The sequence below is a fragment of the Oncorhynchus mykiss genome, chromosome 4, assembly GCF_057628025.1.
Source record: "Oncorhynchus mykiss isolate SJ-2025 chromosome 4, ASM5762802v1, whole genome shotgun sequence".
Taxonomy (NCBI): domain Eukaryota; kingdom Metazoa; phylum Chordata; class Actinopteri; order Salmoniformes; family Salmonidae; genus Oncorhynchus; species Oncorhynchus mykiss.
The window spans coordinates 16932782-16946911 of NC_143025.1; the positions used below are offsets into that span (position 1 = coordinate 16932782).

General features: G+C 43.3%; 1 protein-coding gene across 2 annotated transcripts in view; it reads right to left on the reverse strand.

Moving 5' to 3' along the window:
- The window catches only part of LOC110522744 (potassium voltage-gated channel subfamily KQT member 1-like), a 279767-nt gene that overhangs the window by 238857 nt on the left and 26780 nt on the right, over window positions 1-14130 (reverse strand). For both annotated transcript variants that reach the window (XM_036969009.2, XM_090231282.1), the window contains exons 3-8: window positions 12553-12679; window positions 11315-11393; window positions 10906-11002; window positions 9693-9833; window positions 2017-2127; window positions 1693-1788 (exon numbers count right to left, since the gene is read on the reverse strand). In XM_036969009.2, coding sequence (XP_036824904.1) covers window positions 1693-1788; window positions 2017-2127; window positions 9693-9833; window positions 10906-11002; window positions 11315-11393; window positions 12553-12679 — 651 coding nt within the window. The remainder of the gene's footprint in view (window positions 1-1692; window positions 1789-2016; window positions 2128-9692; window positions 9834-10905; window positions 11003-11314; window positions 11394-12552; window positions 12680-14130) is intronic.

Here is a 14130-nt window from a genome sequence, read left to right on the forward strand (position 1 = left end):
TCATATAACCATTCATAAAACCATTCACATATAACCATTCATATAACCATTCACATATTACCATTCACATAAAGTATAACCATTCACATATAACCATTCACATACAGTATAACCATTCATATAACCATTCACATACAGTATAACCATTCATATAGTCATTCATATAACCATTCACATACAGTATAACCATTCATATAACCATTCACATATAACCATTCACATACAGTATAACCATTCATATAACCATTCACATACAGTATAACCATTCATATAGCCATTCATATAACCATTCATATAGCCATTCATATAACCATTCACATACAGTATAACCATTCACATATAACCATTCACATACAGTATAACCATTCACATATTACCATTCACATACAGTATAACCAGTCATATAACCATTCACATACAGTATAACCATTCATATAACCATTCACATACAGTATAACCATTCATATAGCCATTCATATAACCATTCATATAACCATTCATATAACCATTCATATAGCCATTCATATAACCATTCATATAACCATTCACATACAGTATAACCATTCACATTTAACCATTCATATAACCATTCACATACAGTATAACCAGTCATATAACCATTCACATACAGCATAACCATTCATATAACCATTCACATACAGTATAACCATTCACATATAACCATTCACATACAGTATAACCATTCATATAACCATTCACATACCGTATAACCATTCATATAACCATTCACATACCGTATAACCATTCATATAGCCCTTCATATAACCCTTCATACAACCATTCACATACAGTATAACCATTCACATAACCATTCATATTACCATTCATATAACCATTCACATACAGTATAACCATTCACATAACCATTCATATTACCATTCATATAACCATTCACATACAGTATAACCATTCATATAGCCATTCCATGTTTAGCTCTGTACCGTCATCCTCATCATCATGTAGATTCAGTGACTCTATGTTTCTTAAATGTCAGCACAATAAGGAGTCTCTTTGTAAATGTAGCTGTGGGCTTCTTTGTATGTTCAGAGTCAATGTGATCCTTGTGATGGCCAGCTCCTGGTGAATAAACTGGCTGCTATTTGCCTGTCTTCTCTGCCTAGGAGAGAACAGGACAGGACAGCTCACCTTTTCCAGGACATGTGCAGACTACAAACACTGCTACTCATCTATTTGTACTAGACTGCTTTTTGAAGCTTACATTGGCAAGATTTGAAGGGAACAAATGTGTTATTTAAAGAATTCAGGAAATGTAGTGGTCCTGGACATGTTAAATTGAACCTCTCCTGGCCTGGAGTTGTTACATGAGTAGAGCACTGAATCAAAGATGGCGTCCGTCAGACCAGACCAGACCTGGCCCTAGAGAGGTTCAGCGGCCTACAGTAGGTCCCATGTGTCATCACTGTGCTTAAGCACTTTCTACACACTCATTCCTATACATATTCTCTCCTATACACAGCTGTTGAGATCCCAGACAGGACAGAGTGATTGTTTGACTGCAGTCTGTCTGTCTGTCTGTCTGTCTGTCTGTCTGTCTGTCTGTCTGTCTGTCTGTCTGTCTGTCTGTCTGTCTGTCTGTCTGTCTGTCTGTCTGTCTGTCTGTCTGTCTGTCTGACTGACTGACTGACTGACTGACTGACTGACTGACAGTACCTGGATTAGTGAGGCTGCAGCCGGGATCTGTCTGTTGAAATGTTTCTGTCTCTGTTTCTGCTGCACCTTCAGAGCAAAGCCCGAGCCCAGTATACCCTGGAGAAGGGGAGAGGGAGAGAGAGAAAGAGAGAGAGCTGCATCATGACACTGAAACCACAGGACAACCTGGAGCTGCACACTGATGCTTCCCCTCAGAGGACTAACTGGGTTACTCACCAGACAACACAGTAATGATGGAAGGCAATATTGTGTATTATGAATTATGTACACATTATGCTATTTAGTTTATTGTGGAAGAAGAGGAGGAAGATGAGGGGTAATTACTGCAGGCAGAGCGAAGAAGGAGATGGCGAAGATGCTGAAGCAGGAGGCAATGCACTTCCCTATCCACGTCTGAGGAATCTTGTCCCCGTAGCCAATGGTGGTCACCGTCACCTGGGGGCAGTGAGGACGGGATAGGTTAGGGAAAACAAGGCAATGTTTCCACACACTGATGTTATTTTTATTTACACGATCATTTCCCATTATATATATCTTTTCACCATTATTACATTTACATATGTACTAAATAGGTAAAAAAAAGTTTGTTAAAGGCTTCTAATAATGAGCTACTTGGTCGTAAAGAGGTAATTGAGCACAGTTTGGCGATAACAACAAGGAGCAGACCATGAGGAGAAAGTTCATCACACGTATTGGCCTGCCTCCAAAACTGTCACCACTCAGCATTTGAAATTCACTCAATAGGAATACGATTCTGACTGGGACTAATCCTCGGTGAGGAGAGGATTCTGGGACTAATCCTCAGTGAGGAGAGGAATTTGGCCAAGCGGAGCGCAGAGGAAAACAAATACCCCTGCATTTCCATGTACATCCACTCTGAAAGCTGAGCCAATTGTGACACATTGAGAGAAGCACAGTGGAGTGTCTTTGGGGCGCCGTGTGACCTTGTGCTGTGTGCTTATACAAAGAGGGTGATGTAAGGTGAGATACTTAAAACTTTTTGGGAGTAAATAGGAAGAAGGAGGGAGGGAAGAAAGGAGGGAGTGGGATGGTTAATCCTCATCTACACATTCTATGACTAAACAATGGGCCTGACGTCAGTGTGGAATAGTCCACTCAACAACACCCCCGCATTCAAACCCCTGGTGTAAGCGCTGCACTCCAAGTGTGTGGCGAAGGCTCTCCATGTCTTCACAAAGGTCAAACACACCATCTTGAGTTCTCATTGGGGCACAGTCCATTTACTCTTTCTCCCTCTCTCTGTGGAAGTGTGTGTCATTGCCACACCACACCTGCCATCATATGGTTCATAGTAAACACCATACACCCTATAAACAACATCAACTAAATCTCTCTCTCTACCCCTCTCCCTATCCATCCAGATATCAATTGCTTCTCTGTCTCTCCCATTTTCAGAGGTTGAGCAGAGTGCTGGTGAATCTCCAGATCAAACACTCTTCCCTTAACAACCTCTGAGTGTGAGGCAGATGAGAGGAGAGGAGAAATATGAATCATGCCATTAGCCTGTGGGCTCTGGGCCTGTCCTACAGCTGTGCCCTGCACCTGCACACCCCACAGTGGAAAACAAGCTGACAGGGAATACACTGGGAAACACGCACACACAACACTCTCCAAACAGGCTCTCCCTTTACTGCTGGACAAACTGATCTCAGCACACACACACCACACACACACACACACACACACACACGAGTGACCAAACCTATTGGCACGGCATATCACAAGTCTCAAGTTTACAGTCTCTGTGATTAACAAAGGAGAGCAAAGTTCCTATTGGGCTGTTTTGTTCATTGTGGCTATGACACACAAAAACAGCTTTTCTTCATGGTTCCATTGGGCACCAAGGACCCCTGAACCTTTCTAACTCTCATTACAAAACAGCTAGTAATCCTGCAATTATAGTTTTAATTAAAGGAACTGACACTTTATAGTGGCAGAGTAAAAGGTATTTGAGACAGAGAGCAGTGAGGTGGTTTATTGCGTGTAGATCCCTCTAGCACAAGACTACCATAGGTTTTTTATTACCCACAGCCTTACATTGAACTGTTTAATTAACTGAACTGGAAACTTGACCCGCCTGATGGAAACAGCCAAAACAGCCTTCACTCGGATGCTGGGTTGTTTAGATGACCCAACTGCTGAGTTGCAAGCATTGGGTCACTTAGTTGTATTGTTTTCTTTAAAAAGAGCAGGGTTGGGTTGTTGATCAAAACAAATCAAATTGTATTTGTCACATATGCCGAATACAAGTGTAGACCTTACCGTGAAATGCTTACTTACAAGCCCTTAACCAACAATGCAGTTCAAGAAATAGAGTTACGAAAATATTGACTTAATAAACTAAAGTAAAAAATAAAATAAAAAGTAACACAATAAAATTACATAACAATAACGTGGCTATATACAACGGGTACCGGTACTGAGTCAATGTGCAGGGGTACAGGTTAGTCGAAGTAATTTGTAGGTAGGGGAATTGGGACTATGCAATAGATAATAAACAGCGAGTAGCAGCGGTGTAAAAACAAGGGGGGGTCAATGTAAATAGTCTGGGGGGCCACTTGATGAATTGTTCAGCAGTCTTATAGCTTGGGGGTAGAAGCTGTTAAGGAGCCTTTTGGACCAAGACTTGGCGCTCCGGTACCGCTTGCCGGGACTGGAGTCTTCGACAATTTTTTGGGCCTTCCTCTGACACCGCCTAGTATATAGGTCCTGGATGGCAGGGAGCTTGGCTCCAGTGACGTATTGGGCCGTACGCACTACCCTCTGTAGCGCCTTACGGTCGGATGCCAAGCAGTTGCCATACCAGGCGGTGATGCACCCGGTCAGGATGCTCTCGATGGCACAGCTGTGGAACCTTTTGAAGATCTGGGGACCCATGCCAAATCTTTTCAGTCTCCTGAGGGGGAAAAGCTGGTGTGCCCTCTTCACGACTGTCTTGGTGTGTTTGGACCATGATAGTTAGTTGGTGATGTGGACACCAAGGAACTTGAAACTCTCGACCCACTCCACTACAGCCCCGTCAATGTTAATGGGGGCCTGTTCGGCCTTCCTTTTCCTTTAGTCCGTGATCATCTCCTTTGTCTTGCTCACATTGAGGGAGAGGTTGTTGTCCTGGCCCCACACTGCCAGGTCTCTAACCTCCTCCCTATTGGCTCATTGTCAGTGATCAGGCCTACCACTGTTGTGTCGTCAGCAAACTTAATGATAGTGTTTGAGTCGTGCCACACAGTCGTGGGTGAACAAGGAGTACAGGAGGGGACAAAACACGCACCCCTGTGGGGCCCTGGTGTTGAGGATCAGAGTGGCAGATGTGTTGCTGCCTACCCTTACCACCTGGGGGCGGCACATCAGGAAGTCCAAGATCCAGTTGCAGAGGAAGGTGTTTAGTCCCAGGGTCCTTAGCTTAGTGATGAGCTTCGTGGGCACTATGGTGTTAAACACTGAGCTGTAGTCAATGAACAACATTCTCACATAGGTGTTCCTTTTGTCCAGGTGGGAATGGGCAGTGTGGAGTGCGATTGAGATTGCGTCATCTGTGGATCTGTTGGGGTGGTATACAAATTGGGTCTAGGGTTTCTGGAATGAAGGTATTGATGTGAGCCATGACCAGCCTTTCATAGCACTTCATGGCTACCGACGTGAGTAGTCGGTAGTCATTAAGGCAGGTTTCCTTCACATTTTTTTACATCAGTTTTTCATTCATCAACTCATAATGCAGAATAATGGTCCTTTAAGTATGTATGACCGCAAGGGCCAGGCCATGAAGTTATATATTTCACAATCATATACCCTTGAAAGCGCCTCGGCTACAGCATGTTAGTTTGTCTGTAAGGGTACAAATTATCAAGGAACCTACCAGGTACAACCCTAAATCCATAACCATGGGCACCCTCTTACATATCATCCTGACCAACTTGCCCTCTAAATACACGTCTGCTGTCTTCAACCAGGATCTCAGCGATCACTGCCTGCATGCGTAATGGGTCCGCGGTCAAATGACCACCTCTCATCACTGTCAAACGCTCCCTTAAAACACTTCAGAGAGCAGGCTTTTCTAATCAACCTGGCCCGGGTATCCTGGAGGGATATTGACCTCATCCCGTCAGTAGAGGATGCCTGGTTTCTCTTCAACAGTACTTTCCTCTCCATCTTAAATAAGCATGCCCTATTCAAAAAATTTAGAACTAAGAACAGACATAGCCCTTGGCTCACCCCAGACTTCCCTTGACCAGCACAAAAACATCCTGTGGCGTTCTGCATTAGCATCGAATAGCCCCCGCGATATGCAACTTTTCAGGGAAGTCAGAAACCAATATACTCAGTCAGTTAGGAAAGTTAAGGATAGCTTTTTCAAACAGAAATTTGCTTCCTGTAGCACTAATTCCAAAAGGTTTTGGGGAATTGTAAAGTCCATGGAGAATAAGAGCACCTCCTCCCAGCTGCCCACTGCACTGAGGATAGGAAACACTATCACCACCGATAAATCTACAATAATTGATCATTTCAATAAGCATTTTCCTAAGGCTGGCCATGCTTTCCACCTGGCTACCCCTACCCCGGCCAACAACACAACACTCCCTGCAGAAACTTGCCCAAGCCACCCCCCGCTTCTCCTTCACGCAATTCCAGACAGCTGATTTTCTGAAGGAGCTGCAAAATCTGGATCCGTACAAATAAGCTGGGCTAGACAATCTGGACCCTCTCTTCCTAAAATTATAGGCCAAAATTGTTGCAACCCCTATTACTAGCCTATTCAACGTCTCTTTCGTATCACCTGAGATCCCTAAAGATTGGAAAGCTGCTGCGGTCATCCCACTCTTCCAAGGGGGAGACACTGTAGACCCAAACTGTTATAGACCTATATCCATCCTGCCCTGCCTTTCTAAAATCTTCAAAAGCCAAGTTAACAAACAGATCACCGACCATTTCGAATCCCATCGTACCATCTCCACTATGAAATCTGGTTTCCGAGCTGGTCATGGGTGCACCTCAGCCTCGCTCAAGGTCCTAAACGATATCATAACCGCAGTCGTCTTCATCAACCTGGCCAAGGTTTTCAACTCTGTCAATCACCACATTCTTATCAGCAAACTCAATAGCCTTCACTGCTCAAATGACTGCGTCACCTGGTTCACCAACTACTTCTCAGATAGAGTTCAGTGTGTCAAATCGGAGGGCCTGTTGTCTGGACCTCTGGCAGTCTCTTTGGGGGTGTCACAGGGTTCAATTCTTGGGACGACCATTTTCTCTGTATATATCAATGATGTCGCTCTTGCTGCTGGTGATTCTCTGATCCACCTCTAACAAGATGACACCATTCTGTATACATCTGGCCCTTTTTTGGACACTGTGCTAACAAACCTCCAAACGAGCTTCAACGCCATACAACACTCCATCCGTGGCCTCCAACTGCTCTTAAATGCAAGTAAAACTAAGTGCATGCTCTTCAAATGATTGCTGCCCGCACCCTCCAGCCCGACTAGCATCACTACTCAAGACGGTTCTGACCTAGAACATATGGACAACTACAAATATCTAGGTGTCTGGTTAGACTGTAAACTCTCCTTCCAGACTCAGATTAAGCATCTCCAATCCAAAATTAAATCTAGAATCTGCTTCCTATTTTGCAACAAAGCCTCCTTCACTCATGCTGCCAAACATACCCTCATAAAACTGACTACCCTACCGATCCTTGACTTCGGCGATGTCATTTACAAAATAGCCCCCAACACTCTACTCAGCAAACTGGATGTAGTCTATCACAGTGCCATCCGTTTTGTCACCAAAGCCCCATATACTACTCATCACTGCAACCTATATGCTCTCATTGGCTGGATCTCACTACATATTCGTCGCCAAACCCACTGGCTCCAGGTCATCTATAAGTCTTTGCTAGGTAAAGCCCCGCCTTATCTCAGCTCACTGGTCACCATAGCAACACCCACCATTTGCACGTGCTCCAGCAGGTATATTGCACTGGTCATCCCCAAACCCAACACTTCCTTTGGCCGACTTTTTTTCCAGTTCTCTGCTGCCAATGACTGGAACGATCTGCAAAAATCTCTGAAGCTGAAGTCTTATATCTCCCTCTAACTTTAAGCATCAGCTGTCAGAGCAGCTTACCGATCACTGTACCTCTACACAGCCAATCTGTAAATAGCACACCCAACTACCTCATCCCCATATTATTACTTACCCTCTTGCTCTTTTGCACCCCAGTATCTCTACTTGCACATCATCATCTGCACATCTATCACTCCAGTATTAATGCTAAATTGTAATTAATAAATAGGCGTCTATGGCCTATTTATCGCCTACCTCCCTATTCTACATTTGCACACACTGTACATAGATTTTTCTATTTTTATTTTCTATTATGTAATTGACTGTACGTTTGTTTATGTGTAACTCTGTGTTGTTGGTTTTGTCGCACTGCTTTGCTTTATCTTGACCAGGTTGCAGTTGTAAATAAGAACTTGTTCTCAACTGGCCTACCTGGTTAAATAAAAAATAGTTTTGTGTAAAAGTAGCTTTGTGTAACTGAAACTGGATTAGCAACTTGTTTCTTTATGGTATTCCAGAACCACTCAAGCTAGAGGGGGACCCCGACAGATACACACCACAAAACAAGCGCAATGGTGGAAATTGTTGTTTAATTCCTTACTTACCTACACACACACACACACACACACACACACACACACACACACACACACATTTTTTTTGTACTATTGGTTAGAGCCTGTAAGTAAGCATTTCACCTGTTGTATTCGGCGCAGGTGACAAAAACACTTTGATTTGAAATAGAGGAGATTCAATCTAGGGTTGTGGGTTTGAGTCCCGCTTGGGTCACATATACTAAAATGTGCAGTGTATTCTGAAAGTATTCAGACCCCTTCCCCTTTTCCACATTTTGTGACATTACAGCATTATTCTAAAATGGATGAAATTAAAAGTGTTCCTCATTAATCTACACACAATACCCCATAATAACAAAGCAAAAACAGGTTTTTAGACATTTTTACAAATGTATTAAAAATAATGCACTGTATATCACTGTTCTGTAAGTTGCCTTGGATAAACGTGTCTGCTATATACAGTACTATCCTATTACTATGCCTTACCACCAGTGGTGGCTGGTGGCACTTTAAATGGGGAGGACGGGCTCATAGTAATGGTTGGTTTCCATGTGTTTGATGCCATTCCATCATTCCATTCCATTGATTATTTTGAGCCGTCCTCCCTCAACAGCCTCTTCTGCTTACCACGCCCCACCACAGGACATCAGCTCTAATACTATGCCTTACCACGCCCCACCACAGGACATCAGCTCTAATACTATGCCTTACCACGCCCCACCACAGGACATCAGCTCTAATACTATGCTTTACCACGCCCCACCACAGGACATCAGCTCTAATACTATGCCTTACCACGCCCCACCACAGGACATCAGCTCTAATACTATGCCTTACCACGCCCCACCACAGGACATCAGCTCTAATACTATGCCTTACCACGCCCCACCACAGGACATCAGCTCTAATACTATGCCTTACCACGCCCCACCACAGGACATCAGCTCTAATACTATGCCGTACCACGCCCCACCACAGGACATCAGCTCTAATACTATGCTTTACCACGCCCCACCACAGGACATCAGCTCTAATACTATGCCTTACCACGCCCCACCACAGGACATCAGCTCTAATACTATGCCTTACCACGCCCCACCACAGGACATCAGCTCTAATACTATGCCTTACCACGCCCCACCACAGGACATCAGCTCTAATACTATGCCTTACCACGCCCCACCACAGGGCATCAGCTCTAATACTATGCCTTACCACGCCCCACCACAGAGCATCAGCTCTAATACTATGCCTTACCACGCCCCACCACAGGACATCAGCTCTAATACTATGCCTTACCACGCCCCACCACAGGACATCAGCTCTAATACTATGCCTTACCACGCCCCACCACAGGGCATCAGCGTAGCTGGAGAAGCCAGTCTTTCCCTCCTCGTCCACAGCATCCTTCTCCGCCAGGTACACAAAGTAGGAGGAGAAAATGAGCCCCAGGAAGCCGATGTACAGCGTGGTGATCAGCTCCTACAACAGAGGAAATGCAGATAGAGAGTGGAGTATGTCACTTGTAATGTGCAGTAGACCATGTATAGGTGTTACATGTATTTACATTATTTACACATTTTACATTGCAAGTGTGAATCAAACTAAAATGATATCTGTCCATAACATCAATCATTACAACACATAGTCGGATCAAGACTAGAGCGTGCAATGACTACATAGAAAGAGGAGGCATATGACTCTCTCTCGATCATTTAACACAGACAGAATAATTCATCTTTAGGAAGAGTAGCTGCTGCTTTCCCAACAGCTAATGGGGATCCCAATAAAATACCAAATTCCTAATCTCCCCTATTTATATAAACCCTAAATCCTCAACCCTAAAAGAATAGCAGTAGACCCATTGCACATCACAGAGAAATAACCCACAGCTTCCTGTTAAAGATAGAAAAAAAAAACAGAAGAGGATGTCTTCAAAAGAACCCCAGGTGACTGAAATGAGAATACAAACTCTCTACCTCTCTCTCCTTATAAAGCCTTGCAGGTCCTAGTGGGAGTATCAGAGGAATCTGTGATTGTGCAACGGGCCCTGTGATAATCACTGGTGGCAATATAGCATGGACAACATGGACAGACGTCTGCCTCAGTCTACCCATAACCAGACAAGCCAGGCAGGAGGCAGGGCAACTCAGACAGAACAAGTGCACTAATCCTTTGGAAGAGATGGCAGCAATGTGAACCCATCATCTGACCACAGTGTCCTTATTTGGTTAAGAAATGTCCAACAATAGTTGTTTTATGTTTTATTTTCAAAGCCATGACTAACCACGTCTTTAGCCATCTCATCTACCTTGCTTTTTATTTTAATCTGCTTGATTGACTGAGGATTTATGAGAAGCCTACTCAGGGTACAGTAGACAAGTAGATCAAGTTAGATCAAGTAAGATCAAGTAAGATCAGGGTAGATTAATTCACTCTACTAAAAACAGCATTATACTCCAGATTACCTTTTGATATTTAACTTCATGTAAGCTCATACTACTGCACATCATTATGATATGAAATGAGCCAACAGATGTAAAGGGATCTCCACCTGTCTATGGATGAAGACTACCGATCCAAGAAGCCTCCATGTTCCTCCCTGACGATCCACGTGCAGCATGCGTAGAATCTGGAGGAAGCGGATTCCCCTGGAGACAAAAGGCAACCAATGTCAATCAAACCTTAGCCTAATATACCTCTACTCTCTTCCACCTGTTTTATTCTGCAACAAAAACACAATTACAGTACAACACAAAATGTTACACTAATATCACAATATTATATTATTTGTAATTATGGTTGCAAAATTGCAGGAACTTTCAATACATTTCCTGGTTTTCCCTAAATCCCGGTTGGAGGCTTTCCCGCAATCAGGAGGTGAATAAGCAGGATAGCTGGGATCCTCCAACCAGGATTTCTGGAAAACCAGGTCAAATATTCATTTTTACCACACCCAGTACCTGATAGCAGATGTGGCAAACACTTGGCCATTGGAGCCTACACCCAGCACTACGACGGAGGCAATAACCACTATCAGATCTGGGGGATACAGGGATACACCTGTACATTAGCATTGCCATCTAGCTCATAATCTTCAAATGTTTAAGTTGCCATTGAACAACAAAAGTAGTAGACATAATAGTAGAAGAAGTAAGAAGAGAGCCGGGACGAAAGTAACACAGGGCATAATTAACACACTGCTCCCTGCAAACCCCCCCCCCCCCCCCATTTAAAAAAAAAATTAAGCACAGGCCATTGTCTCCTCTAGTTTATATTGCTTTTATAATGTTAGCAAAATATCAACAGGTTAGAAAATTATATATGACATCATTAGAATTATGCCTTAATCAAATGACTTGATGGATCAGCTTCCAACATAAGCTTTTATTGACATGTTAGTGGTTAAAAATATATATGATTCTGGGGGTTAATTACCTTGTGTCAAGCCATGGAAATGTGATAAGCCTGATTACTTTGCAGTTTGGGAAAATAATACAAACGTTTACTCTATCAAGACACGAGGAGCGGCATGACAAGGACAACTGGAGCACAGCTGATTGGTAGGGCTAAGCATGAATAATTGAAAATGTTGAAAAACCTCTCCTACTATGGTTAATGTAGCTATTATTTGATCAATTTTAGTCTGATTAATATTGTAAGGCAAAATATTGTGGTTGCGCAACATTGAGATGGCTCCTTTTCATACATGTCTAACCTATAGCATGAATTATTCATGAAATGATGGCTGATAGTACTTTTGAAAGTAAAGAGCACTACAAACCAGAAACATGGAGATAAGATCCTAGAGATATTGTGCACTTCTCGCCAGATGTTACTCCCAAGGCTGTTACTCCCGCCCCAAGGCTGTTACTCCCGCCCCGCCGGCAGGTGCAAAAGTAACTATGCGGCAGTCTATTTAATTTCATCTCACTTACCTCAGAAATGAAATTACAGTTGCTAATGGTAGAGGACATACACAAGTTGTTTGTCATAAAATATAGTCTCTCTAGCGCTATCGATCTGTGAGTAATTAAGAAACAAAAAGTGATACTTTTGTCCCGGTTCTCCCCTAGTAGACATAACAGCAGAAGTAATCAAATTTGACCCCCAAAAAGAAGGGGTAAAAACATGTAACAACGGTTTCTGACTGCATGTGGCACGGCTGTGTGAGATTTAACAAAGGATAAGCCAGGTGCACCTATGATAGAAATGGGTTTCCTGATGAAGCGGAGTCGTCCCTTGATCCCTGCATATTTGCTCCTGCAGCCGGCAGACCAGAGCCGCACCACGTACTCTGTCCCAAAGAACAGCACCAGGACAATCTCCTGTGGACCAGAACACAAGCAGTTACAGACAACAATTAGGAGAACAGGGCTGGGGAAGAAGGGGAGAAGACACAAAACATTCAAACTAGTTCATTAAGACCAAAGCATATTACTATCACATTTTATTAAGACTACTACACACACACTATCTATCTACCATTTCATACTATGAAAGTAATATGAGTGTTTTTCTAAGTCCAGTGCCAAGCAATGCATTGAGATGTCAGGCTTGATAAGAGCTTGGTGGGACTGGGACTTGACAGGTGTGCTGACAGAGAGAGGCTGAGGTGGTCTAGTAGTAAGGGAACCATTCACACCAGCCCACCCAGAAGAAGGTTAGATAGCATCTCTGATGACAGAGGATATTGAGCCAGGGTCAATGGCTCAGTGATTTGAGCCTCATGGCTGTGACAGTGCCTCAGCAGGATGTGCAGGTAGGATAAATAGTAAATCAGCTGGGTTGTGTTGGAGCCCTTTCCACATCTGTTGGGTGGTTCAAATATAATAGGTGACATTTTGCCACAGTGCAAATATTGTGTGTATGGTGGAGAGGTGGGAGTGTGTTTGTGTGTGTGTGATAATTCTTCATGAACCAATATCTTTTTCATTAGCACCATGACTCCATAATATTTTGCCACCTAACACTCAGTAATAGCTGTCTTAGTGTGGGTGGCCATCCCATTGCTTGCTTGAATTGGCTGCCCTACCAGCCCCCCTCCCCCTTGTTGAAACCTAATACCACAGGCCCTGCTGCAACAACATAGCTCCATAGTCACAAAAACAATCCCCTGACTGTCACTCACCCTATAGACACATTCACTTACTGCGAATGCAGTGACAGTGTCCTTCCTTTCCTTAATAATACTGTGGCTTGGACTGATCCTACAGGAACAAGTAGCACTGTTGCGTGAATTTAACATAAATAGCTACCGTGTTTGTGACTGAGGGAAAAAGTGAGAAGTGGGTTAATAACATCTATTTCAGTTGGACTTGACCGACCAGGCACAGCCCTACTTGTGTATACCGCGGAGAGAGTGAGAGACCAAATTTCATGGCTCTGTGCTGTGTCTATATAACATTGCACTATTTGTGGGTATTTGTGTCTTAAGGTTGGCCAAGGCAATTATCCCACACCTGTCCAAACTGCTCCCCAGTGGCCAGCACCTCTACACAAAAAAAAGTGCTATCTAGAACTTTAAAAGGTTATTTGGATGTCCCCATAGGAGAACTATTTGAAGAAACGTTTTTGGTTCCAGGAAAGATTTTTTTTTATTCCAGGTATAACCCTATTCAAATCAAATCACATGTTATTAGTCACATGCACCGAATACAACAGGTGTAGTAGACCTTACAGTGAAATGCTTACTTACAAGCCCCTAACCAACAATGTCGTTTAAAAAACATGAATAAGAACTAGACACAAAAGGAACAAGTAATTAAAGAGCAGCAGT